The sequence below is a fragment of the Capricornis sumatraensis genome, chromosome 1 (genome assembly GCF_032405125.1).
Source record: "Capricornis sumatraensis isolate serow.1 chromosome 1, serow.2, whole genome shotgun sequence".
Taxonomy (NCBI): Eukaryota; Metazoa; Chordata; class Mammalia; order Artiodactyla; family Bovidae; genus Capricornis; species Capricornis sumatraensis.
In genome coordinates this window covers 236,192,072-236,219,926 of record NC_091069.1, presented here as the reverse complement: position 1 = coordinate 236,219,926, position 27,855 = coordinate 236,192,072, and the positions used below count along the sequence as shown (strand labels likewise).

The 27,855-nt window shown below is 50.6% G+C and overlaps 1 protein-coding gene across 1 annotated transcript; it reads right to left on the bottom strand.

Annotated features, from left to right (window-relative positions):
• Window positions 1-6,481: 6,481 nt before the first annotated feature.
• Window positions 6,482-7,615, bottom strand: FOXL2 (forkhead box L2). The gene has a single exon (XM_068985320.1). It carries the CDS (start codon window positions 7,613-7,615, stop codon window positions 6,482-6,484), a length of 1,134 nt encoding a protein of 377 aa, XP_068841421.1.
• Between the last annotated feature and the right edge of the window lie 20,240 nt (window positions 7,616-27,855).

Genomic DNA, 27,855 nt, shown 5'->3' with positions numbered 1-27,855 from the left:
GGCCCCACAGCCCCCTCCCTCGGGATTCCACAGGGCTCTGACCTGGCCTTTATCTTGGCGCGGTCAGCAGTCATGGGGGCTTCAGGAAAGAAGACAAAGGCCCGGTGTCACTGCAGGCGGGGGCTCGGTTTCCTGACTCTCTGCTCACATTCAGACTTTTAGGGCTTGTTGCGGGGAGACTTTTAAAAATATGTGTCGAATTTCCTTCTTTCTCCCTAGAAACAAACAAAAAAGCAAGAAGCACATTCCCCTTCCCTGTTTGTCCATTAATATTCCGGGGATTCTGCCCTTTTCTTTGTCTGCCTAAAGAAAACTTTCCGTGGAGAATTTGGGAAAGGTTTTATTTTATTCGGTTTGATAGGGCCATTATTAAGGACGAGGGGTCAGGTTGTGCTCCTAACAAGGAGAAGCGGAGTCGGTCTCCTGGCGTGGCGGGAACTCTGGCGGCCAATGCCGGATGCGCTTAGCCACCTCCGGGACCATCAGGGCCTTCTGGGCTTCCCCTGACGGCTCTGCCGTCGGTAGCACCCTGAGGTCGGACGGGCCTAGCCCTTCTCCCCGAATTTGGTTTAGAACTGCTAGATGGAGCCGAATTCTCTCCTGACTATCCGCGCTTGCAGCGCCGCCACCAGGCCCGCAAACAGGAGGCTCCGGCGCCCCGGCTGGTCTGCGGATCCGCGGCACCATGCGGTCCTCGCTGCCACCTGCGGGCAGCGTGTCTGCCCGCCGAAGCTCGACCAACCCGCTTCCTGCGTTTACCCTCAGGTTTCCCGCGTCTCCGCAAAGACCGAGGGCAGCCTCTCCTGCAAGCTGATTTTCGCCAGCTCCCGCCAGGTGGCTACCTATTGTTTTTCTGAAAAAAAGGAGAAAATTTCTAACAGCCTCGCGTTCTAGAGGGAGGTGCCTGAGGGCGGGAGGGGTCTGCCCCAGAGCCTGAGAGTGGCGGCTGTGTCCGGACCCAAGCGCCTGAGTCAGTGACATTTCGCAGGTCAGCGGGCCTTTCTCAGAGAAAACCTCACGTATCGAAGAGCGCCTGAGGAGAAAAGAGAGGGCGGTTGGGGGAGCCCTGAACTGGGCTCTCGGTCTGTGCCCTCAAGACTCGGGTATTCCTGTAACAGCACGCGGCTCAGCCCCAGGGCTGGGTCAGGGTGGAAGCAGTCGGCAGAGCCCCGCCGCGGGAAGGTGATCGGTGGCCCGGGCTCTTGGGGCACGTTTGGGTGGCCATAGCCGCTGAGTTTGAAGGTCAGACCCCACAGAGTTACTACCTAAGGCTTTTCCTTTCTTCCTCTCTTCCCCCTCCTCCCCTCCCCTTTTCTTCCTTTTCTCCATCCATTCTCTTTCTTTCTTGCATTCCTCTTTCAATAGGGGAAGGAAAACCATATTGACCATCTACTGTAAACTGGGCGTTTTGACAGTAGAACATTTAATTATTTCAATAACCCTGCAAGGTATATATATAATCTATTTTACAGATGATAAAACTGAAATTCAGAATTATTATTATTTTTTTTTACCAACATCCTACAGTTATTAAAGGTCAGTGGCCTCCACACTAGTCCTTCCAGGCTGAACAGCCTCTGTCGGGTGACCTGGTCCCAGGACAGGTTTGTGAGAGCTTACCACCAAGCTGGAGCCTGGGCAGCAAACAGCTGGCACAACAGAAGTTTCCAGAGTACAGTCAGTCCACGGCTCAGATCCAACCCTGTGCTTCCTTCTCCTCTGGCTGGCTTCCCCTTTACCCAGTTAGCTCTCCAACACAGTCAGCAGGGCTGAACTGGGCTCAAAACTCTCAGGTCTCCTTAAAATTTCTGAGGCTGTTTGTCCCACAGACAGCTGGGTGACCTCTGGCTGGCCCCTTCTCTTCTCAGGACCCCAGATTCCTTAAATGTAAACAAGATTTGGGGTTTCTGGGGCCCAGACACTCTTGTGACACAGTGGAGCCATCTCTCCAGAAAGCAGAAAGCCAATCAGACCCCTTGGTTTTAAGAATCCTTCACTTCTGGTACTTCCTAACACAGACTTGGGGCATGAAGACCATTTCCAACCACTCCAGGCCTCTGGTCCCCACCACAGAAGAGAGGAAGGGGTCCTGGGCCCATCTCTTCCTACAGGTTCCACAGGCTACACCCAGAAGTAGGGGCTGACCTGTGGAGGCAGCAAGACAGAGAAGGCATAGTCACCATTGGATTACAGAGTGGGAGCACTGCAGGACTCCTGAGCCTGACCAGGCCACTTCCTGGCCCCTGACCTGCTCCTGGGGACCACGAGCCTGGCTCAGCAGTTCCAGTGCTCCAAAGCTCCATTAAGGAAAGAGCTTATTCACAGGCAGATGGTGTTGGATCTGACCCAATTTCCTGGCCCATCCTCTCCTGCCCCTGTGGGTGCAAGAAGCCCTGGTCTGCCCCTGGTTTCCACCCACCACCAGGGGGCTCTTCCCAATCTGTAGCTCCAGCCTCCCAAGGTGAGAGGCCCAGACAAGGACCGGAGGGCACCTAACCCTAAGGTGAAAGGTCTTGGGCCTCCTGCCCACCTAAACCCAGGATGCACAGCAGTGAATATTTTATTTAGGAAAGGAGGAAACAGGTCCAGAACAGCCTCTAGAGTAGGATGCAGGGCCATCTCAGGGAACCCCCTAGGTCCTCATCTTACAGTCCCTTGGTACATATACTGCACTGGGAAAGATTTCTCCCAGTTCCCTCTGAGAGCAGGATGCTCCCCACCAGAACCCAAGTACTCTGGCTGAGCACTTCTAGGGTGTGGGGTTGACCAAGAATTTGTGTGTAAATGTGAGGGGGGTGCTCATCTTGTCAGTGCTGAGTGTGAGGATATTTACATGCATATAAGTACACACGTACTCCTCATTCAATGCCATGTGTAGCAACTCATTATCCAGGACATGCTGAAATTGGCAGTGTATTTGTATCAAACTATTTACGTAGTATTTACAATACACTCTAGCAAACATATATACATATACCCACGTGGTCTGGCCATCTAGACCAGACTGTATATGCTAAGGCATAATTGCTACGTACCAAGAACTCTCTTAAATACTTTTGTCCTTGCTTAGAGAATTCCTTAGATCATCTTCTCTAACAGAAACTTAAAAGTTCAAAGAGGGAGAGGAAAGAAAGGAAATGAGAGATGAAGAAAGTCAACCATTGCCCCGAACTTGTAACACTGGGGGGAAATGACCAAACTATAGAGTTTTGCAGAAACTCCTGGGGCTGGAATTAGAGACAGATGTCTTCCTGTGGGCATCCATGGGGAAGCAGGGTATGATTTGGCTTCTTTCTCTCAACTCCTCCAATCCTTGTGTAGACCAGGAATCCCTCCCAGATTCCTTCATCTCATCCTCCAAACTGGGAAAGGCTACTGCTCTTTCCCCAGTCATGGGTGCCTCTCGCCTTTCAGTTCTTGGGGAACCGAGAGAGGGTCTGTCCTCTAGTGCAGGCCTAGGACACTTTCCCACCTCACCAGGGCCTCTACCCAGATTTCCCTCCTCTGTTTTCTCTGCTTGGAATAGCAGTTATAGGGTGCTGGGAGTTAGCCTTGGAACAGAGCCTCAACCAGCTGAAGCAAAGGCTCTGTGTATACTCTGTTTTCATTCAGCAAACCAAGATTACATACCCAGAACATAACTGCACATGTTACCAATGACTTTTGAATGCAACACACACTGTGGTCCCAGGAAGAATTCCCTGAATTAGTGATACGATTAGTACAATGCCTAAAATACATGCCTTCTCCGAAGGTGAGTGACAGACATAGACACTGCCCTCCCTGTAACCAGGATACAACTTACACCGTACACACACTCATTTACAGGAGGTATAGACTATACAACTGCCCATGAGATAGTTGTTCACACCACAGAAAGCAAAGACAAGTGTGCAGCAGTCCACTTTCTTTGCTGCTACTCACCTTAGTCAGCCAGACAAAATTGCAGCAGGTTGCCAGAAACCCTCAGACACCAAGCCTGATCAGCTTCTTGGGCTTCTTGCCTGCCCCGGCTGGCTGAGTCGTATTTGCAGTGTGCTCTGGTTCTCCTGGCCCTGGCAGGCTCCAGTCCTGGTCTCAGTGTGATGCATTTCAGAAGCCGCACAGCTTCATCCTCCACCTTCCAGCCTCCCCAGGATGCCCAAAGAAGATGCCGGCAGCCCCTCCCAGGTTACTGGTTGGCCTAGACCTGTGGTCACTGCTGTACAGGCTAGGTGAGGGGCAGAGAGCAACATGTGGCTGGGCACCAGGTCCTGCTCAAGCTGAACCGAAGAGGGGGTGAGAGCTGGATAATATTTGTCATCTTACCAGAGGACTCAATGCTGACCACCTCTAATCCCCCTGCTACTGCTAAGTCACTTCAATCGTGTCTGACTCTGTGCGACCCCACAGACGGCCCACCAGGCTCCCCTGTCCCTGGGATTCTCCAGGCAAGAACACTGGAGTGGGTTGCCATTTCCTTCTCCAATGCATAATCCCTCTAGCAGCCTGCAATCCAGTCAAATGCCTGCCTGTGTGCCTGCACAGAAGCGCCAGTCTTAATTCGTTGAAGAGTCTCAGTAAAGAAAAAGAGAGAAAAGATTAAATTTCTATAGCCACCTCTCTCTGATATCCCCAAATCTCTTACACATATGTCAAGGTAAATGAATTCCGACTATTAAAAATAAGGCAACCAGTCACTCATTACATTTGTACAGAGGTTTGCAGCTTACAGAGCATGACCTCAACGAAGATTTTATCTATTTGGAATAAATTCTTCTGTTAGATATAGCTGGAAAAACTGAACAGCATAAAGACAATATAATACAAACATGACCCATACACCTAGCATGGCTATATAAGAGGTAAAGTTCAAACTTGCATGGATGCAAAAATAGAACAAATCCTACCTACAGTGGGCCTTGTGAAAGAACCACGGCAGATAAAGCCTCTCCCATGACGTGAAACAGCCGCAACAAGTCAGCGATGACACACAAAACAAACAATTCCGGGAAAACAAAGCGGCAGCAACAACCACAAAGGCCCCCCACTCTGGCCGTCCTCAACCCTCCTTTATCTGAGAAACGATACATTTTTTGCTGAAAATCTCCCTGTGTTAACTAGCTGCGGAACAAAGTTAGGCGCCATGTAAATAATGTAAGTCCGTGTTAAAAGAAAGAACAAAAAATTTATTCGAGAATTGACAAAACAAAAACAACAAACAAACAACAAAACAGCAAAAGTGCTCTAGTTCTTTCTAGAAAAATTTGGTCCGCCGAACGACACACTACAGAACGACCAGGTCTAGAGCTGTGGGCCGGTAGCTCGGAGCCACAAGCCCGCCTGGTCCGACTGCTGCCGGGTTTCACATTTCTCTTGCCCAAAGTGGGAGAAGCAAGACGTTTGAAAAACAAAAATCAGGGAGGGAATGAGTCGACCCTGCAGCTTCGGCCAGGCAGACAGTGATCTCCCCGCGCTCAGGGCTGGCATCGGAAGATAGGGGGAAATTTGTTTTCGACTTTTTAAAAAAAGATAGGTTGAGGGGTGAAATGCTCTAATTTGTAAAGGAAACCATCTGATACTGGGCATATACTCCTGCCTCTCTGAACATAGCTTTCTGAAGGCCCGACAGGAATTCTTCAAATCTCCTGCAAAAGATTTTCATGTTTTGCTTTAGCAAACTCCAAGGCCACAATACTTCGCCGGTTTTCCGGTGAATTTTTTTCCTTTAAAAAATATTTTTTTATATTATCTAAAATAGCCCGCGTGATCTTTTTAGCAAAACATGAGCCAGCCGCCCGTGCCTGAAGGGGCCCCAAGCGCCGGGATGGAGAGCGGAGGAAACGCAGTCTCTCTCCGAGCCGGGATGCTGTGTAAACCCGGGTACAGGCCGCCGAGCGAGGCAGACCCGGCTCCCTGATCCAGCCCTGATCCAGCCCAACCCCCGCCCTGCCCAGTGGGCCCCAGGAAGGGGCTTCTGAATAGCTCCAAAAGGGTACGCGGAGCAAACATCCGTTTGTCCCTTTCTCGGGCGGCGCGGGTCTTGTTGCCGGCCCATGCCGGCGCTTCTAGCCAAGGATGGCGCGGCAGCTCGGCGGAGGGCCGAGTGCGAGTGCCACCGACCTGTGAGAAAAGGCCAGGAGGTCTGCGCAGCCGAAGCCCGGCTGCACCTCGGCCCCGGGCACTTCCTCTCCGCTGTGAATTTTGGCGACGGGTGTCCAGCCCCGACGCTGAGGTGCCCGGAGAAGGCTAGGCCTGCGGAAAACGCGTGGAGAGGCGGCCTGCAGGCCAGAGGAGCGAAAGGGCAAAGAGGGCAGGGAGGCGAACACGGGGAGAAGCGGAGACAAAGAGGAGCAAGAGGAGCCGAGGAGTGCGAGGAGGCGCAGAGGGGCGGTGGGCGCTGGCTCAGGGGGCCCCAGCGGGCGCGCGGTCTGGCCGGCTGCTGCGGCCAAGGCGGGCGTCGCGGGTCCCTGCATCCTCGCAGCCTTCATGCGCTGCACTCTCAGAGATCGAGGCGCGAGTGCAGCGCGCCGGTCTTGCTGTCGTGGTCCCAGTAAGAGCAATGCATCATGGCGAGCTCGGGCTGCCGGGCGCAGGCGAACTGCAGGCCGGGTGCGTTGGTGGGCGCGGGCGCCGGGGGCGCGGCAGTGGCCGGACTGGCTGGGCTGAGCTGGCCCGGGGGCGGCGCGGCGGCCCCGTGGTGCGGCGGTGCCGGCGGGGGTGCGGCGGCCGCGTGCAGATGGTGTGCGTGCGGGTGTGAGTGGGGATGCGGCGGCGGCGGAGGCGCGGCGGGAGGGCCTCCCAGACCGTTGTACGAGTTCACTACGCCGGGAGGCAGCGCCATGCTTTGCACGCGCGAGTACGGCCCGTACGAGGCGGCCGGGCCCGCCAGCCCCTTGACCACCGCGGCCGCGCCAGGGCTGCCCGGGCCCGCGGCTGCCGCGGCCGCCGCAGCCGCCGCGGCGGCCGCCGCCATCTGGCAGGAGGCGTAGGGCATGGGCGAAGGCGGCTGCGGTAGCGGCCACGAGTTGTTGAGGAAGCCGGACTGCAGGTACTTGGGGGGCGCCAGGTAGCCGTAGCCGTCTGCCCCTGCTCCCGCCACGCCGCAGCCACCCGCAGCGCCTCCTGCCCCAAAGAGCCCCTTGCCGGGCTGGAAGTGCGCGGGCGGTGGCCGGAAGGGCCGCTTCATGCGGCGGCGGCGCCGGTAGTTGCCCTTCTCGAACATGTCCTCGCAGGCCGGGTCCAGCGTCCAGTAGTTGCCCTTGCGCTCGCCGCCGCCCTCGCGCGGCACCTTGATGAAGCACTCGTTGAGGCTGAGGTTGTGGCGGATGCTATTCTGCCAGCCCTTCTTGTTCTTCTCGTAGAACGGGAACTTGGCTATAATGTACTGGTAGATGCCGGACAGCGTGAGCCTCTTCTCGGCGCTCTCGCGGATCGCCATGGCGATGAGCGCCACATAAGAGTATGGGGGCTTCTGCGCCGGGTCCGGCTTCTCCGGGGCTGCCCCCGCACCGCCGCCGCCGCCCTTGCCCGGGCTGGGCGGCGCCGGCGCCTCGGGCTCCTTGGCTGCGCGGCCGGTCTCCGGGGCCAGCAGGGCCCCCGAGGCGTCCTCGGGCTCGGGGTAGCTGGCCATCATGACAAAGCCGGCGCGCCGCGGCCGGGCAGTCCCTGCTCTTTTCCGCTGGCGCGGCAAAGAATCCGGGCGCACAAGTCCGTTCACGGCCGAGTCTCAAACTTCTGCAGACTCGCGGATGCCGCCCGCGCTCTTGCTGGCGGCCTCTCGCTCCTCTCGCCTCTTCTTTCCCTTCCCCAAGGGAGCGGCCGGCGGGAGTGGAGCTTAGCCTCTGGCCATGGGGAGTCCGCCCAACAGAGAGGGGCTCCAGCTCCGCCGCCCCTCCCCGCCCAGGCCAGTCCCCGCCTCGGTGGGTTTTCTTTTCTGCGCTCTTCCCCTCCCCCCACCCTCCGGTTTCCCGAGACACGACCCGCGTCTCTGGCGGAGCTGCCTCCTGGAGTTTCCAGAGCGCCAGGAGCCTCGCTCTGTTCTGATTCGTATGGGCTCCGCCGAGTTCCGCTTGCGTCAGGCGCCTTCGCCCCTATAGCGGGGCGGCCAGTCGCGCACGGGAGAGTTCATCTCCAAGTCACTTTTTTGTAAACGCCCCGTACAGCCCGGACCGGCTTGCCCCCTCCCAGCGAGCTTAGGGAGCCCGGCGGACAGCCGCGCTCACGCTTTCATAAGCCCTTGAATCTGCCGGTGCTCGCTCTGCGGACTGGGCCGGGAGATGCCGAGGGCCCCGGCGAGGTCCGTCCGCCCTCGGCCCGCGCGCGCGAGGAACTCGGGCCCTAGCGCGGAGAGGCGCGCCAAGCCTCCTCGCAGCGTCCAGGTGAAAGAAAACGGCTCCTTTGCTCTGCCCTTCGCCGCTGGCTCGGGGCTAAACTAGCTCGGGCCCGGGGGAGGGGCGGAACGGCGAGGGGGCCGGACGGGGGTGGGGTGGAGAGGGCTGAGCGGTGGCTTTGGAAAAATCAGCCCAGAAACGCGTGTCACTGAACGAAGAAACCTCGGCCTGGCCTGTCTGGGCCGGGACGGAGCCGGAGAAGAGGATCGCTGGGAGAAGGCGCCCAGGGGCTCCGCCTGAAGCTCCCGCTCTTCCTCGCGCTGCTCCTGGACCTATGATACCTACTCAGTATCCGCGTCTTAATCCTACGGGTTGGACGTACGCTTTAAAACACCAACTAGACCCCACTCTGCTTCTGCTCCGACACAGGCGCGAACGTTGTCGTGGGGCTTTGGGGGACAGTTTACGTCTGTGCTTCGTATCACAAATAGAAGTCGTGGGCAGGGTCTGTCCTTGTGACACGTGAGATAGCTGTTCGGATGTGCGTGTGCAGAAACACAGGTATGCACAGATATAAGATGTGAGATTTATATTTATGGGGTAAAACACGTTTATACTTTATAGATGCATAATGACATTTGAATATCATGTATCAGTAAATGTGACTCATGAATATTGCATCTTCTTTTTCATCTTCTCTTTTCTCCTCTCCTCCTTTATTTCTTCACTCCTTCCCTCTTCCCTCCTTTTCTTTTCTTTCTCAATTCTTCCTTCCCGGCCTGCCTGCCAGTGTACATATTCTGTCACAGCCTAGAAAGAAAAACAACAGGCTGTGAGGGAGGCATTTGTTCAAATCTCTCTCTGGACAAGACCTTTGTTCTGATCTTTCTCCAGTGTTGGGGGGTGAGTTCTCATCTATGTTCAGCATAAATCTGATTGGGACCCAGTTGCATGCATGGAGGTTGTCTTGGGGGAAATCAGTGCTGGAAAAATACTCAAGTGTGCCTTTTAATGGTTAACTTGGCCTTAACAAAAAGTCTGCAGTCACATAAAGTGTGAGAGAGATGGCCGGTGTTTTGAGTCCTCATGCCCCAAACTCCCTGTCCCCCTCAGAGCCAGGGTCCTTTGTGCAGGAAGGTGAACTGAATGGATGGCATGCAATTTTGTGTGTACTAGTTGGCATGTCTGGATTGACTGGCCCAATGCCTGTTGCTACCTCTTCCTCCCAAGCTGCCCAATCTCTGGGGAAGAGCCATTGGTGGCCTCTGGGCCTTTTCCCCAGCATCCACGGGCCACCCTCACGAGGTGCTTCTTCCCGCTTAGGCTCCTGATCTGCATTCTGCAATTAAAAGAACAGAGGACAGGGTGATCGGGCTCTCTGGCATTCAGCACCTTGAAGACGACTCCAGAGAGGTCAGCAGGGCAGTGTGGCCTGAGCACCACAGTAAGAGGAAGCAGGGCTCTCCTAAACTCACCTCACTAAATACCATTCTCCACCCGCCACTGAAAAGATCCCAAGGTGTCTTGTTTTTTTCACTGATTCCAGCATACACGGAGGCAAGTGGGTCTTCTTCAGAACTTTTGTTGTTGTTTCCTGAGCTGGAGTGAAGGTGTTTTTTTTCTTGCTTACCCCATTTATGGCCAGGCTCTGGGTAGGAATGGTGTGAGTTGGGCTTAGGGCTGCTACAGATGGACCCCACTGCCCATCCTCCCCCAGGGCTTTGACAGAGGCAAAAGCAGCTGGGTCTGTCCCTACCTGGGGGTGGGTGCTCTGTCCTCTATTTCTTTCTGACCACCCAGGCTGGTGTCCTCTTTCTCTGCCTCTCTCCCCCTTGCAGGCATTTCCGCTGCTGGCCTGCAGCAGCCAGGTGTGACAGCATTGTTGTATGTGTCATCACTTCCCCGAATTCCAAGCTCAGCTCCCTTTCAGCCTTTGAGGAGTGTGCGTGTGTGTGTGTGTGTGTGTGTGTGTGTGTGTGTGTGTGTGTGTGTGTGTGTAGGGGCTGGGGTTAAAGGAAGGGGTTGCTCTAAAGGATTTTCTGAGTGGCAGGAAGAGGAGTCCTGCCTGCAGGTATTGATCTCTCCAGGAAGCCGTGGGGCGCGCCTTCGTTCCCTTCTGACCCTCTTGGCCAGGCTGGGGAGGGCCCCGCTTCCGAGCGAGGTCGGGATCCCGCCGGCAGGGTGGACCGCGCCGAGGCTTGTGTGGGGCCCAGGGCGTCGCGGCGACGCGGGGCTGCGGCTCGGTGACCCTGGGGCGGTGCCCACGTCCAGGGGCCGGGCGGAGCTCCCAACCTCTCCTGTCCGGTTTTCCCAGGGGCCCGCCGCTGCGCGCCGGTCTTCCCGCCGGAGCAGCGGTGAAGAGACGGCTGACCAAACACGGCTGCGGGCCCCGCGCCCGCGCGGCGCGGTGGAGGCCCCGACAGGCAGCGCGAGCGGCGCCCTCGGCTCTCCTGCCGCGAGGCGCTCCTCTCCCCACGGCAGGGAATCCTGCCACAGTCGCGCGAGCGGCGCGGCGGCCCGAGGCGGCAGAGCTAACCCCGCGCCGCTCAGCGGGTCCCGCGCCACAGCCAGCGGGGCTCTCCAACACCCTCCGCTCCCCACTCCTGCGGGACAAGAGGGAGCTCTCTGCTGTGCTTCGCCGGCGGGAAAAGGGAAGCCTGAGTTTCCGTGTTGATTAACACATCCCCACGCGACTCTACGCCTCAGCAGAGTCAGAGCTGCCCAGGTCCCTCCCGCCCAGCGGACTCCAGGGCCCTCTCCCCAGCTCACATTCCTGTATCCATCTGTCAGTCAGCTCCAGTATCCTCCCTGCGCCCGCTCAGTTCCCCTTTTCCCGGCTACTCTCTCACACTCACTTGTCACATATACTAGCTCGGATCTTGCACATTTTGGTGGAAAACCTGCCAATCTGAGGCTGGCACCCTAAGCCTCTTCACACACTCCCACACCCAGCTATCCCGTGGCTGATCTCTTGGCTCCGTGTCTGCAAGTCTGACACTCCCAGAAGCCTGCTGATTCTCTGATGTCCTTGGCCTGTGTTTCATGTGACTGGGTTGCCACCTGGATGTTCCCATGGCAAGATCGCTGTTTAGAGTTCTTTAGAGAAGCTCAGGTACAGAACAGACCCCTGAGGCACTTTAATACATGCAGGCTCCTCACACAGGCTTCATCTCTGTTCTGTAGCTGAACTTACTGCGACAGGCTGCAGAGGAGGTTGCGTGGTTCTCTCTTGTGCACACATTCGCCCAGCACCAGGCTCTAGGCCAGCTGGTATTATTCTGCCTGGTTAGGATTAGCAGTGTCACTTATCCAAATAAGTGCTTGGGAGAGTGAGCGAGAAAGAGTAAGGACATGGAGAGAGAGAGAGAGAGAGAGAGAGAGAGAGAGAGAGAGAGAGAGAGAGAGAGAGAGAAAGAGAAAGAGTTGTTTCCAGTTGGTAAATGTCGTGCTGAATCTCCCCCACCTCCACCTCCCTGCCCACCCTACCCTGTGGATAGCTGAGCTGGGAGGCAGCAGGCCAGAGTTCTGGGTCCCTCCTTACCTTACTGATGTTGAGCCTCAAGTCCACCAGCCCCTCTTTGTCCCAAGGAGTGTATGCCCTCTCCTGTACCAGGCAGACTGCAGAGCAGTTGTAGACCTTTTCCCTGGTTGAGCCTAGTTCAGGGTTGAAAAGGCAGAGGGGGCTGGTTCCTGGGCCATGTCAGGACCTCTCTCTTCCAAAGTCCTCTGGAATGCTCCCCAGAGAGAGAAGTCTAGGGTGGAGGGAGCTGATGTGTTGTTTAAAGTTGCTTTTGGTGGTGGTGGTGGTTTAGTCACTAAGTTCAACTCTTTAGTCACTAAGTTCAACTCTTGCTACCCCATGGACTATAGCCCACCAGGCTCCTCTGTTCGTGGAATTCTCCAGGCAGGAATACTGGAGTGGGTTGCCATTTCCGTCTCCAGGGCATCTTCCTGACCCCAGGTATTGATCCCCATCTCCTGCAATGCAGGCAGATTGTTTACTGAGTGAGCTACCAGGGAAACCCAAAGTTGCTTTTGTCCATGTCCAAACTGTAAACCTCGATGGACAGAAACTCTGTCCTCTACTTCTCACTCAGTGTTTCCCACCAGCATGGGTTTAATGCATTATAGTGGAATTGGAACATGGCTGTGCTCCACAGAGAATTGAGAGATGCCATTTCCCTAGTTATGAGGGAATAACTGGAATTTCTAAGAAAGGGACTATAGGTGAAGAAGGGTGGCTGGACCACACAGGGCCAGCTCAAGATCTGAGCCACTCTTCTTCACGTGTAGTCCCTTTCTTAGAAATTCCAGCCTCATCAATACCTACTCACAAAGGTAACATGTATTCTGATTTCTATCATCATAAATTAACTTTCTGCTTCATAAGTGGGGTACATAATACATACTCTTTGGGTCTGGTTTCTTCTGCATAAAATATTTTTGCTATTCACTCATCTTGTTGCATGTATCAGACATTCATTCTCTTTATTGCTGTGTAATATTCCACAATTTGCTTATCCATTCACCTATTGATGGTGTTATTTCCAGTCTTGGGATATCATAAATAAAGCTGCTGTCAATGTTTTTTTACATGTCTTTTTGTGAAGGGCATTTCATAGTCACTCTTGAATGGCTATGTAGGAGAGTGGGCATCTATTTAGTTTTAGTAGAAATTGCCAGTTTTCCAAAGTGGAAGAACAAATTACAGTGTTATATAGACAGACAGACATGCTGTAACAGGGCCTTCTAGAAAACATTTCCTTCTAGAAAGCATTCTCTGAAGACCTCTTTGTACCTCCAGCTGTTATTGTCCTCATAATAAAGGGTTAAAGTGGCTGTCTTTTATTAAACACTTATTTTGAACCAGGGACTTGACATGCATTTTCTCATTTAATTTTTTTTTCCCAGAGAAGGAAGGATTTATTACTTGCAGCAAGTAGAATAGCAGGAATCTTTCCCAGACTGTGTCTCTCTCATGTCATTTTTGTGACAAACTGAAATGTTGGTACTATTCCCATTTGATAGATGAAGAAACTGAAGCTCAGAGAAGTTAAGTAAGTTGCTGGAGGCCCCCAGTCACTAAGTGGCGGTTTGACTTGGGAGCTCTGAGTGTGTGCCTCTGTCGCTGCCAGGTCAGGCAGTCCTTCCTTCCATCTGACCAAATCTAGCTATTATTTATGAGACCTATTTCCTGTAACCTCTGGCCCTCCCCGAATACATAGTCACACTTAAGCTTGAGATCTGTGTATACACACATATGCACACATTCTCACAGCCATGCACACCCTCTGTGAAGAAGACGGGCATGGGGGCTAATTCATGAAACCCTCAAAGTTTGCCAAGCCCAGGGCTCTGCAACCTGATGGTGTTCCTCTCAGGGAATTTGCAGGAAAAGATTAGACCAGGGACAAGTTTGTTTCTGGATGCTCCTGAGAAGAATTCAGAGGCCATCCTTTCCTGGGAAGAGATGGGCATTTGGTCCTCCTCCCAACACACTGAGCCAAGTCCCTAACCATGGTGATTTAGAGGCATCAGCCCTGGGCATCCCTCTGTCTGCAGGTTCATCCAGGGATGTTCATCTGGGGTTGATGAGGATGATAACCTGGAAATGTCACACCCTGCCTGGGATAGTGGGGAGTGGGAAGGATGTGTGCAGTCTGTGCAGAGAGGGGCTGCACTTCAGGACAGAGTGCTTGACTGAGGCCTGCAGGGAATGGTCACTCGGAGAAGAGCTGAATGCCTTCTCAGGATCATATCCTGAGGACTTGTTTACCAAGTAACCAAGGCCCCGGGCTTCACTGAGAGGAATGTGCTGCCCTGTGGGTGGAGGTGATACGTGGGCACTACACTGTGTGGCTGGCCCCTCCTCAGGCCCCTTTTTAGACTAATTGAGGCCTTGCTGGGCTCTGGGTTTGTAATTGGGGGTAATTGCTGGCAGGCTGCTGTGGTGGTGCTACAAGAGGCTTTTGTTGGGGGAAACTGTGGTCAGGAATTTGGGGCTTTGGGTGGGAACAGTCAGGATTCTTGTGTGCTCTATCCAGGTACCTCTTGGCCTTAACCTTTTGCTAGGAAGCAGTACTTCTGAGGAATGGGAACTGGTAGCATGTCTGAACAAGAAGGGCCCCCCTCAAAAGGGTGATGGGAACGAAGGTCTAGAAATACACAATGTAGGCCCCAGGAATAGTGTAGATGGAGGGAAGGTCCTGGAGCATGGTACTGTCACCTACTGCAGGCTGCACCTCCCACTGCAGGCTGGGAGGCACAGTAGTGGAGTGGTTAACACAGACCTCTGCACTAATTCTTAAAAAAAAAAATTGTTTATTTATTTATTTATTTGGCTATGCTGGGTCTTAGTTGCAATATGTGGGATCTAGTTCCCTGACCAGGGATTGAACTGGGGTCCTGCATCGGGAGCGAGGAGTCTTAGCTACTGGACCACCAGGGAATTCCCCTCTGTCCTAATTCTTATTGACATCAGCCTCGGAGATTATGAAACCTTGCTTAGGTTCAGAGTTTTAACATTTTTATTGTTCTTTGAACAGGCAATATCTTTACATATACCAAAATTAAAAAAAAAAAATAGAAGGCTTACAATGAAAAGTCTCTCAATTCTTTCCCTGTCGCCCATCTCACAGGCAGCAAGTGACCTAGTTTAGGGTGTAGCCTTCTGGGGCATATGCAGCATACTACCTGGGTGTTCTTTGGAAGGAATGATGCTAAAGCTGAAACTCCAATACTTTGGCCACCTCATGCGAAGAGTTGACTCATTGGAAAAGATTCTGTTGCTGGGAGGGATTGGGGGCAGGAGGAAAAGGGGATGACAGAGGATGAGATGGCTGGATGACATCACGGACTTGATGGACGTGAGTCTGAGTGAACTCCGGGAGTTGGTGATGGACAGGGAGGCCTGGCGTGCTGCGATTCATGGGGTTGCAAAGAGTCGGACACGACTGAGTGACTGAACTGAACTGAACTGAACATGCATTCTCCAGTCCTCACTTTTTTGCACATGGAAGCATTGAATGCACAGTGTTCTGCACTTTAGAAATCTTTCCATATCAATGCATTCCCTTTTTAGAGCCGCATAATATTAGCTTGTTTCAAATACTTTGCTTTTATAAACCATACTGTATATAGCGCACATATGTGAAATCTGAGAAAAGTTGGTATAGACGATCTTATTTACAAAGCAGAAATAGAGACATAGATGTAGAGAACAAACATATAGATACCAAGGGGGGAAAGGGAGATGGGATGAACTGGGAGATTGGGATTGAGTATATATACACTACTGATACTGTGTATAAACTAGGTAGGGCTTCCCTAGTAGCTCAGCTGGTAAAGAATCTGCCTGCAATGTGGGAGACCTGGGTTTGATCCCTGGGTTGGAATGATCCCCTAGAGGAGGGCATGGCAACCCACTCCAGTATTCTTGCCTGAAGAATCCCCATGGACAGAGGATCCTGGCAAGCTACATGGGGTAACAAAGAGCTGGACATGGCTGTGTAACTAAGCACAGCACGGCATAAAGTAGGTAACTGATAAGAACATACGGTATAGCTCAGGGAACTCTACTTAGTGCTCTATGGTGACGTAAATAGGAAGGAAATCCGAGAAAGAAGAGATATATGTAAATATGGGCTTCCTCTATGGCTCAGCAGGTAAAGAATTTGCCTGCCAATGCAGGAGACGTGGTTTGATTGCTCGGTTGGGAAGATCCCCTGTAGTAGGAAATGGCACCCCACTCCAGTATTCTTGCCTGGGAAATCCCACAGAGAGACTAGCCTGGTAGGCTACAGTCCATGGGATCACAGAGAGCTGGACAGAACTGAGCATGCACACACACATACAAACGCATATATAAAAGTATGACTGACTCAGTTTGCCGTACAATAGATACTAACACAACATTGTAAAGCAACTGTGTTCCAATAAAAATTAAAAACAAAATACCAAAAGCCTATGATGGTTCATTAAAGGAAAAAAAAAATATTGTAATGTGAAATCTTGTATGTATCTAATTTTGTAGGTGTGTGCATATATCTGTACAAAAATTTCTAAATATGCAGAGTTGTGTCCAAGGGTATGTGCATTTGTAACCTTGATAGATGTTGCCAAATTACCCTCCTTATAGAATGAAGCAGTGTGCACTCCCAAATGGGATTCCTGCTTCTCCACAAACTTTTTCAAGAAATCTTGAAGATATAGTCAAGGACTCCCCTGAATCCTCTCTGATCCTTCTCTGTCCCTCTCTCCTGAAGTGATTACAGTAAATTTGGTGCTAAATATTCCCACCGCTATTTTAATACTTGTTTGACATGTATCCATTTCTAAGCGATACTTAGTATTGCTGTGTTTCCTAACTTTATTTAACTAGTATCCTGCTGTTGCAGAAAGATGCCTGCTTGCTTTTTCATTCACCTTTATGTTTGAGAAAAGTTCCTGGTTGATAGAAGACAAACTCCATTTATTTTCACTGGGTTGCACCATTCCATTGTACGGACACAGCACAGTTTATTTATCCATGTTCTTGTTGAGGGACATTGGGTAATTTCCTATTCTTTAAGGTTACCAACTAGTCTGCTATGGATGTCCATGTATATGTCTGCCAGTGCTCATGTGCTACAGTTTACCAAGAAGTGAGACTGCTGGATTAAAGGATTCAGGTGTCTTCAACTTTGCTAGTTATTACTGAACAGAGCATCAGCTTCTTCATCTGTCAAACAGAGAGAGTGATGCCTGGTCCCTCGGAAGCCAGTGTCGGTAAGTGAGATGGTGGAATGGGAGAGAGTGGGCTTGGATCTCAGTAGATATATACTTAAATCTTGGCTCCAGGATCTACTTGCTGTGTGACTTTGGGCTATTACCCAATCTCTCTGTGCTTCAGTTCCCTTATCTGCAAACAGAAATAATAGTATTCAGGTGGACTGGAAGAAACACAAGCTGGAATCAAGATTGCTGGGAGAAATATCAATAACCTCAGATATGCAGATGACACCACCCTTATGGCAGAAGGTGAAGAGGAACTAAAAAGCCTCTTGATGAAAGTGAAAGAGGAGAGCGAAAAAGTTGGCTTAAAGCTCAACATTCAGAAAACAAAGATCATGGCATCTGGTCCCATCACTTCATGGGAAATAGATGGGGAAACAGTAGAAACAGTGTCAGACTTTATTTTTTTGGGCTCCAAAATCACTGCAGATGGTGATTGCAGCCATGAAATTAAAAGACGCTTAGTCCTTGGAAGAAAAGTTATGACCAACCTAGATACTATATTCAAAAGCAGAGACATTACTTTGCCAACAAAGGTCCATCTAGTCAAGGCTATGGTTTTTCCAGTAGTCATGTATGGATGTGAGAGTTGGACTGTGAAGAAGGCTGAGTGCCGAAGAATTGATGCGTTGGAACTGGTGTTGGGGAAGACTCTTGAGGGTCCCTTGGACTGCAAGGAGATCCAACCAGTCCATTCTGAAGGAGATCAACCCTGGGATTTCTTTGGAAGGAATGATGCTGAAGCTGAAGCTCCAGTACTTTGGCCACCTCATGCGAAGAGTTGACTCATTGGAAAATACTCTGATGCTGGGAGAGATTGGGGGCAGGAGGAGAAGGGGATGACCCAGGATGAGATGGCTGGATGGCATCATGGACTCGATGGACGTGAGTCTGAGTGAACTCCGGGAGATGGTGATGGACAGGGAGGCCTGGCGTGCTGCGATTCATGGGGTTGCAAAGAGTCGGACATGACTGAGCAACTGAACTGAACTGAACTGATAGTCTTCTTGAGAAGATTAAATAATATACTGTGTGAAAAGTATTTAGCACAGGATCTGTTAAAGAAGAAGCACTAAAAAACCCAGTAATAATAATAGTAGTAGTAGTCAGTTAGCCAGTTCAGTCGCTCAGTCGTGTCCAACTCTTTGTGACCCTATGAATTGCAGCATGCCAGGCCTCCCTGTCCATCACCAACTCCCGGAGTTCACTCAAACTCACATCCTTCGAGTCGGTGATGCCATCTAGCCATCTCATCCTCTGTCGTCCCCTTTTCCTCCTGCCCCCAATCCCTCCCAGCATCAGAGTCTTTTCCAATGAGTCAACTCGTCACATGAGGTGGCCAAAGTATTGGAGTTTCAGCTTTAGCATCAGTCCTTCCAATGAACACCCAGGACTGATCTCCTTTAGGATGGACTGGTTGGATCTCCCTGCAGTCCAAGAGACTCTCAAGAGTCTTCTCCAACACCACAGTTCAAAAGCATCAGTTCGTCGGCACTCAGCCTTCTTCACAGCCCAACTCTCACATCCATACATGACTACTGGAAAAACCATAGCCTTGACTAGATGGACCTTAGTTGGCAAAGTAATGTCTCTGCTTTTGAATATGCTATCTAGGTTGGTCATAACTTTCTTTCCAAGGAGTAATCATGGCTGCAGTCACCATCTGCAGTGATTTTGGAGCTCCCCAAAATAAAGTCTGGCACTGTTTCTACTGTTTCCCCATCTATTTCCCATGAAGTGATGGGACCAGATGCCATGATCTTTGTTTTCTGAATGTTGAGCTTTAAGCCAACTTTTTCACTCTCCTCTTTCACTTTCATCAAGAGGCTCTTTAGTTCCTCTTCACCTTCTGCCATAAGGGTGGTGTCGTCTGCATATCTGAGGTTACTAATATTTCTCCTGACAATCTTGATTCCAGCTTGTGCTTCTTCCAGCCCAGCATTTCTCATGATGTACTCTGCATAGAAGTTAAATAAGCAGAGTGACAATATACAGTAGTAATAGTAATAATACCAATAATAACAATGTCTCTAATCTCTTTTTAGCCTGTTATTGTGGCACATTTCAAGTCTATAAAATAGAAGAGAGAATAGTACAGTGAACCTCCATCTGGTTTTCTCTATATCCCCACCCATTTCTTTACCCTTTCCCCACCATTCTTTTTGGAGAAGGCAATGGCACCCCACTCCAGTACTCTTGCCTGGAAAATCCCACGGACGGAGGAGCCTGGTAGGCTGCAGTCCGTGGGGTTGTGAAGAGTCGGACGTGACTGAGGGACTTCACTTTGACTTTTCACTTTCATGCATTGGAGAAGGAAATGGCAACCCACTCCAGTATTCTTGCCTAGAGAATCCCAGGGATGGGGGAGCCTGGTGGGCTGCCGTGTATGGGGTCGCACAGAGTCGGACACGACTGAAGTGACTTAGCAGCAGCACCATTCTTTTGAAGCCAAATAGAGACATTGTATCTATTACTTTACTTGTATATGTGAGAGTCAATATCCCTAAAATATTAGCACTTAAAAAATAGCCACACTACTATCATCATGTCTAAAAATTGAGGGTGATGTTTTTAGTATATCAAATACACAGTTAATGTTCAAATTTTCTTAAATATCTCAAAAGGATTTTACAGTTGGTGTGAGCCAAGACCCAAATAAGGTCCATATATCCATATTTTTGTGTGTGTGTGCTTAATCACTCAGTTGTATTCGACTCTGTGACATTTTGGACTGCAGGCCACCAGGCTCCTCTGTTCATGTGATTTTTCAGGCAAGAATATTGGAGTGGGTCGCCATTTTCCTCCTCCAGGGAATCTTCACGTCCCAGGGATTGAACCTGGATCTCCTGTATTTCCTGCATTGGCAGGCAGATTTTTTACTTGCTGAGCCATCAGGGAAGCCCTATCCATATATTCAGTTCAGTTCAGTTGTGTCCGACTCTTTGCAACCCCATGGACTGAAGCATGCCAAGCTTCCCTGTCTATCACCAACTCTCAAAGCTTACTCAAACTCATGTTCATCGAGTCGATGATGCCATAAACCATCTCATCCTCTGTCGTCCCCTTCTCCTCCTGCCTTCAATCTTTCCCAGCATCAGGGTCTTTTCCGGTTAGTCAGTTCTTTGAGTCAGCTGGCCAAAGTATTGGAGTTTCAGCTTTAGCATCAGTCCTTCCAATGAATATTCAGGACTGATTTCCTTTAGGATGGACTGGTTGGATCTCCTTGCAGCCCAAGGGACTGTCAAGAGTCTTCTCCAACACCACAGTTCAAAAGCATCAATTCTTCAGCGCTCAGCTTTCTTTATAGTCCAACTCTCACATTCATACATGACTACTGAAAAAAACCATAGCTTTGACTAGACGGACTACTGCATTCGTTTAATATGTCTCTAAGTCTTTTTGTCCATAGATATCACATCTCTTCTTTCTCCATGCATTATTTCTCTACAATAGTGGCCCACTCGTCCTCTAGGACAGGGCTTCTCACAGCCTGGATTTTGCTGATTGCATCCCTGTGGCATCCTTTAACATGCTCCTCTGTCCTCTGTATTTCCTGTGTGCAGGTAGATCTAGAGGCTTGGTTAGATCAGGTTTGATATTTTGGCAAGAACCCTTCACCGATAGTGTTGCATAGTTCATAGCCCGCCAGACTCCCCTCTCCATGAGATTTTCCAGACAAGAATACTAGAATCGGTTGCCGTTTCCTTCTCTGGGGGATCTTTCCAACCCAGGGATTGAACCCAGTTTTCCCACATTACAGGCAGATTCTTCACAGTCTGAACTGCCAGGGAAGTCCGTAGTTCAATCAGGACACACTAATGTTTAGTTTTTCCTCTTTTGGATTTTAACAGCCATTGATGAGCACTGTCTAGAGGCTTTATTCCTTAGGTTTCATTTGCAAAATGGTGATATTCTAATCTTGTTGTTCCTTTTCATTAATTAACTGGGCTCTTCCATAAAGAGAAACCCCTTATTAACCACTTGGTTGCCCTGAGGTAGTGTCTGTGAAGGACAGGCAGGATGAATAATGGATTTTTCTTATATTTAATGACAATGACAATGGGACGCTAAGTGATCATTTGGGAAATAGCTGCTTTTGTGCATCTTGGATGATATCAGGCGTGTCTTCCACCCAAAAGAAGAAAGGAAGAAAAAAAAAGATTGAACAAATTCACAAACTCCCCAATCACTTAATTTGCTCCTTCACACACATGTGTGGGACCCTTTTCTGTGCAGTGGCTGTTCCAGGTGTGGGGATGCAGAGAGGAGCCATGTGTGTTCTCTGCCCACAGGGAGTTCCAGGTGACAGGTACACAGCCTGTACACATCCCCCCAGCCCAAGATGCAAATGCCATAGGTGACAAGAGGAAGAAAGGAGAGATTTCTGGCTGGGTAATCTGAGCAGGCCTGGCAGGTAAAGGTCATGCTCCCAGGAGAAGCTGTGTTGCCCTCCCCACCCCCCGCCACTGCTGGTGCGGGGGGCCAGAAAACAGCATGTTACTGCCTTAATCAAGGGGTGCTTTTCAGCTTTGTGCCTGTCAGGTGCCAAGGTATGTGCCAAGTGGTATGGTGGACATGGAAAAGACCTAATTTCTATGCATGAAGTTTTCTTCAGTCTGATTGGGAAGAACGACAACACACACTGACTCTACAATATATCAGCTTGTTGGTTGTAATTCAACAAACGTTTCTTAAGTGTTTATGTTATGCCAGAAAGAGGGCACTGAAGGTGAGTTGGACATGCCCCCTGCCTTCAACAGGCTGTGTGGCCTTCTCAGCATGTCCACGTTTTGGGTGCTCTGTGTTCCTGTCCATCCCTCCTCTCACTCCAAACGAGGTGTGCATCCTGGGTCATGTGGGTCTTGGTAAAAGTGACTTGCTCATCCTCTCAGCTGCTTGCTCTTCATCCTTCAAGTGTGCTCAAGCATAGGCTTCTCTTGGGAGGTATTCCCCGGCTCAGTAATCCAGGGGTACCCAACCTCCAGGCCGCAAACTGGTACCTTCTGTCAGATCAGTGCAGGCGTTAGACTAGAAGTACAGTGCACAATAAATGTAATGTGCTTGAATTGTCCCGAAACCATCCCCACCACTCCTGGCCCATGCAAAGCTGTCTTCCACAAAATCCGTCTCTGGTTCCAGAAAGGCTGGGAACCACTGCAATAATCTACATCAGCAGGCTGGGCTGGGTGTTTGGGCTTCTATGGTACTTTGTTGGTGCTTCCTTCTATCTCAGCAATTATTACCCTCTGCTGTCAATTATTTCTTAATTTGTTTATCTCCTCCCAGAGTGTGAACTCCCTGAGGGTGGTGACTGCGTTCTTATCTTTGTATTCTTAGTTACTGATGTTCCTGAAGTGCCGAAAATGTTTGTTGACTGAATGTCTAAGATTCCAGGTTTAGCGCTGCTTTCTCTTAGGTGCAGATTTAGTCTGGGGAAAGATGAGGCCTTCAAATGTTTCTCGTCACTGACACTTTAGTATGAATCAATCCAGGATTTCATGATAGTTCTGAGAGGTAGAAACTGGGAATGGGAGGGACTCTAGGCCAACAGTTGGGGTGCGAACGTGTATGTTCATGGATGGTGAGATGCCAGGATGAAGCGGAGGGAATGCTGGATGGGAGAGGGTCCCGGAGGACTAGAAGGCAAATGCTGTGTGGGCAGTCTTGCCAGGCCCTCGGGTGGAGGAAGGAAGGCGCAGCTTCCGGGTGTGCCAGGCACGCCGCGTGCCGAGGGTGCAGGACGCTGACCCCGCGTTGCGCGCCCCGCGGGCCGGAAGCCGGCTGGCCCGACGCCGCCGGGGGGCTTCCTCGCTTTGCAGCGCCGGAAGCGGCGGCCGGCGGCGGTGGGGGCCGGGGCCGTTCCTACCATGTCATCCTTGCCCGCGGCGGCGCAGGAAGCCCGTGTGGAGCGCACCGGCGCCTGGGGCGCGGGGCCTCCGCCGGGCGTGCTGCGTGGCCCTGGGCTCTCAGCGCAGACGCGCCCGCCCAGAGCGGCCGGGCCGGCTGGGGCCTGCTCTGCGGTCGCCCCGCCATCTCCCTGTCTCCTCGAGTCCTTGGAGACTCTGGCCCCTCACTGTCTGCCTCTGCTAAGCCCTGCCTCGGAGGCCCGTCCGGCAAGGGAGGAGAGGATCCGCCCGAGACGGCGGGACCCACTGCAGCTTCCTGTGGCCGCAAGAAGGCGTAGCTAAGACGGTCTCTAGGCAGGGGCGACACTAGAGACGAGGTAAAGTCCAGACGAGGGAACCCCTGTGCGGGGAAGCTGGAGCTTCATGCGGGACGGACGGGGCTGCCTTCGCTCTAATTTTCTCTGAGAAATGGGTGCTCGCAAGTTCCGGGGCATTATTTCTATGTCACGGGGTGGTCCTTCTTTCATCTGTACAGTGTATGAGTGGAGAGCAAATCACAAATGGTGAGTGTGTGCCCACCATTGCACATACATTCTGCACAGGTGTGCCCACACATTCACATGCAGTTGTTCACGTGTGTGTGCAAACACGCACATTCCCCCACACCCACCCCTTTTCTCTACAGTTTGAGTCTTTAAAAAAGTTCCATTACAGAATGTTTATCATTCCCGTGACTTCTGGGGCTGTGGCTCAAAATTGTTTTCAAGCTTTAAACTACATGAGTTGGGACTTCCTGGTGGTCCAGTGGTTAAGACTCCACGCTCCCATTCCACTGCAAGGGCCGTGGGTTCCATTCTCGGTCCGGAAACTAAGATCTTGCATGCCACACTGCGTGGCCAAAAATTAAAATAAACTACATGAGTCATCTGGGAGCCTTCTGTCACATATGTGGGTTTGCTTGAGACTGGCTGTCCCACAAAGATTGCCTTTAGGTACCATTCATTGTTGGGCAGAATTTGTCATTCATTCATGCATGCAAATGAACTTATCCAGACACTGCCTTCATACTGGTCCTGTGCTAGATCTGGGGATCTAGAGAGGAAGGCCTTGTTCTCGCCCTTAGGACAGTTTTGTGGTGAGTTGTGTAAGTAAACAGGCAAATACAGTATAGTGTAATAAGTTCTGATAGGGGAAGGAGGAGGAAGTCTTCTTGGAGGAGGTGATACTGGGGTTAAGTCTTAAGGAAAGATGTAGGGAAGGCATTCCAGTAAGAAGCATGTGTGTAAAGGCCCAGAGCTGAGGGAGGGAATGATGTTCTCAGGGAACCCCCAGCGGCTGGGTTTGGCAGTGCCCGGTGTGGGGGGAGGTGGCGGGCAGTGGACCATGAGGCTCTACCCGTTGACACGTCACTGAGGGCCAAGGGTGCCTTCCTGAGGGACTTGGACTTTATCCTGAGGCCATTTGGCTGTCAAATGGGAGTGAAAGGGAGGGTTTGTCTGTTAGAAAGCCTATTTTGACTGTGGCTTAGAGGATGGAAGGACGTGACAGGCACACAGGGGAGAGGTGATAGGTCTGCTAAGGAAGGAGCAGGAAGATGGTGAGAAGGGCCCACTGGTTTCTTGGGTGAGATGATTATCTGTGAGGAGCAAGTTGCATTTGAGCTGCCCAAGGGGCATCCAGCTAGAGATGTTTGGGAGGCAGTTGGACGTGAAGGTGTGGACTCAGGAGAGAGGTTTGGGAGTCACTAACCTATAGATGGGACAGGATAAATACACCCAAGGAGGGTGGAGAGAGAGAGAGGAAGAAAAAAGAGATGGGTAGAGTTGAGGAGCTAGTAAAAAGCAGGAGTTGACAGAGAAGAGGGGGTGACCAGGAGAGTGTGGTGTAAGGGGAGCCTTGGGAAGGCAGTGGTGAGGGGCTGCTTGGGACCCTCCCTCAAGCCCACTTTCTCTGGCTTCCCAGACTTGGGGTGCCTTGCCTCTTATGAGGTGATTTTAGTGGTGACACAGTCTCTCTGATGGTGAAAGTTTAGATGCTACAGTAAACTGGTTGTTGAGCAGAGGTTGGAGGAGCTTCTGTGTGCTTTAAATACTCATAGATACTGTTTATGTAACTCTCATTATGTGTTGGTAACTTTACACAGATTATCTCATTTAAGTTTCAAACGACTCTTTTCAGAGTTGACAAGTGAGGAAATTGGCTCAGAGAGGTTAACTGTCTTGCCCAAGGTCACACAGCTGTAAGAACTGTAGCTGCGATACGGAGTCAGATCTTTTTGCTTTACATATTCCATTTTTTCCCCCTTTAATTGCCCTATGCTCTTTCCCTTAGCACACGTTTCACAGGTGGCTGCCTCCTAGATTGGCATCTGAACCTGGCCTGGCTTGCCCACACCCTCCAAGCCTCCAGCCCACGGGGACTTCAGAGGAGGCCTGTATCCCAGATTAGCCCTAAAGACAACATGCTCCTGAAGAAGAAAGAGGAGGTCTAGGCACAGCCGAGGCCTGGGATGGGAAGGGCTTCCCGAGAATCAGTAGGGAACTTCCTCCTGGGAAAGCCATGAGAGGGGCAGTTCCTCTCCTGGGCCAGGCGTCAGGGAGTCAGGGCCCCAGCTGTTCCTGCCCGGCCGCCCGCAGCCCTGAGCGCCCACCGGAGACAGGAGGCCCTGCCTGCTCACTGCCCATTGTCCCTGCACCACAGTGCCGCTTCCCATGCACCTCCTGTTTATACAGGAAGCCCCTGCTCTGGGGTGCCACCTCCCTCTCCTGATGGCTGGCTCCAAGCTCAAATTCCTCATAGGCAGCCAGGACTGGAGTATGCTATCCCTGCTCAATTACTTTAAGAATTAGCATAGCAGGGTGGGTAAAAGGATGGCCTTGCCCTGTGGCTGTCCTGGATTTGAATCTGGCTACTCTTTAGCTCTAGGACCTTGGGCATTCGCATTGACCCTATGAGTGCACATCCTCCTCTGTAAGATGGGGTTATTAGTCCTACCTATATCACAGGTTCAGCATAAAGGTAAGTGAAATATGGAAGTGTCTGGAACGTGGGATATGCTCAGTAACTTACAGATCTCATTGTTGGTACTGGTTATTTACCTTTCACTTTTGTGTGACTGCACGCTAAGTCGCTTCATTTGCGTCCAACTCTGTGACCCTATGGACTGTAGCCTGCCAGGCTCTTCTGTGCATGGGATTCTCCAGGCAACAATACTGGAAGGGGTTGCCAAGCCCTTCTCCAGGAGATCTTTGCAACCCAGGGATCAAACCTGTGCCTCTTAAGTCTCCTGTGTTGGCAGGTGGGTTCTTTACCACTAGAGTCACCTGTAAAGCCTGCCTCCTACTTTTAATTGCACCGAATTTCAGCTGTGTTCTGATTGCAGGTGATAGTTTTAAAATAAGAGCTCCAAATTCGGTGGCATTCCTCGCTTTAAGGGGTAGGGTCTGTGTCCCCTCCCCTTGAATCTGGGTGTTCGTGTGATTTCCCTGACCAGTATGGTACAGTGGAAGTGATATTGTGTGACTTTGTTTTGGTTGCTGGAACACTTGTACAGATGGTCCCTGAATTCTGATTTTTAGCCTTTACAGTGGTGTGAAAGTGATACAAATTCAGTAGAAACTGGAACTTCACAGTTGGAATTTTGATCTTTTCCTGGTGATAATGTGGAATAACACTCTCGTGATACTGGGCAGTGGTAGCAAGCTGCAGCTCTCAGTCAGCTACGAGCCCATGAGATTAACTAACTGATATACTAACGACCATTCTGTACCCATACAGCCACTCTGTTTTTCAATTTCTATATAGTGTTCAATAAACTGCATGGGATATTCAACTCTTTATTATAAAACAGGCTTTACCCAACTATAGTCTTCTGAGTGTGTTTAAGGCAGGCTCGGCTAAGCTATGATATTTAGTAGATTAGGTATATGAAAATGCATTTTCGACTGACGATATTTTCAACTTATGATGGGTTTATTGAGAGGTAACTCCATTGTAAGTAAAGAAAGACCTGTACTTGGAGCCCCAAGTCGCCATGTAAGAATCTAACTCTTCTGAAGTTTGGCAGGCAGTGAGGATTTTTCTTGTTGGGTGCAGTATCAGAGGGGTGGGAATAATTTTTTCAGTTCATTAAAAATTTAACAAGTGGAGTTTCAAAATACTAGAGTGAACTCAAACTGGAATTCCCTCCCTCATCAACAGAAGATGGAAAAAATAAAAAAAAATAAATGCAGATCAGAAGTGATAAAATACTCCTGGAATGAAGAAGTGAATAGGATATGACAACCATAAGCTGAAGTGCTTCTGAGTGTTTTGTCCCCAAAACATATGTGGCATTATGTCTCAGAAGAGGTATATGCGGTCAAGAATCACCACCAACCAGTAAACATCAGTCAAGCACTTGTTATGTGCTAAGACTGTCACAATTATCTGTGTGTTTTTACAGTTAATGCTTATTTTAGAGTCACTTAGTTGTTTGCATTTTCTTTGTTCACCCATTTCTTCCTTTTGAGTTTGATTTCCTTCTTCCTGATGTATATAGTTTCATGGTGCTTTCACCAAGAGTTTGTGAGTAGAAAATCCTGGTGAAATTAAGAAATTTCATTCTCCCTCTTAAATGTTAATATCACTGGATATAGACCACTGAAGGTGACAGTTACTTTTCCTCAGCACATGGAAGATACTTGGAATGTTCTATTACTTTCTGGCATCTGTGGTGTCTGCTGAGAAGTTGAGTTAAGCCTAATTGTTGCTTTGTGGGTAATGTGTCTCTTCTCTCTAGCAGTTTTTAAGATTTTATCTCGATGTTTTGCAGTTTTAATATGGTATGTCTAGGCATGGAATTATTTTTGTATATTCTGTTTGAGGATTGGAGTGCTTCTTCATGAAGATTCATATTATTCATCATTTTTGAGAATTCTGGCTGT

Excerpts from the sequence above, each read along its gene's own strand:
- FOXL2 (XM_068985320.1), bottom strand. The coding sequence starts at position 7,615 with ATGATGGCCAGCTACCCCGAGCCCGAGGACGCCTCGGGGGCCCTGCTG.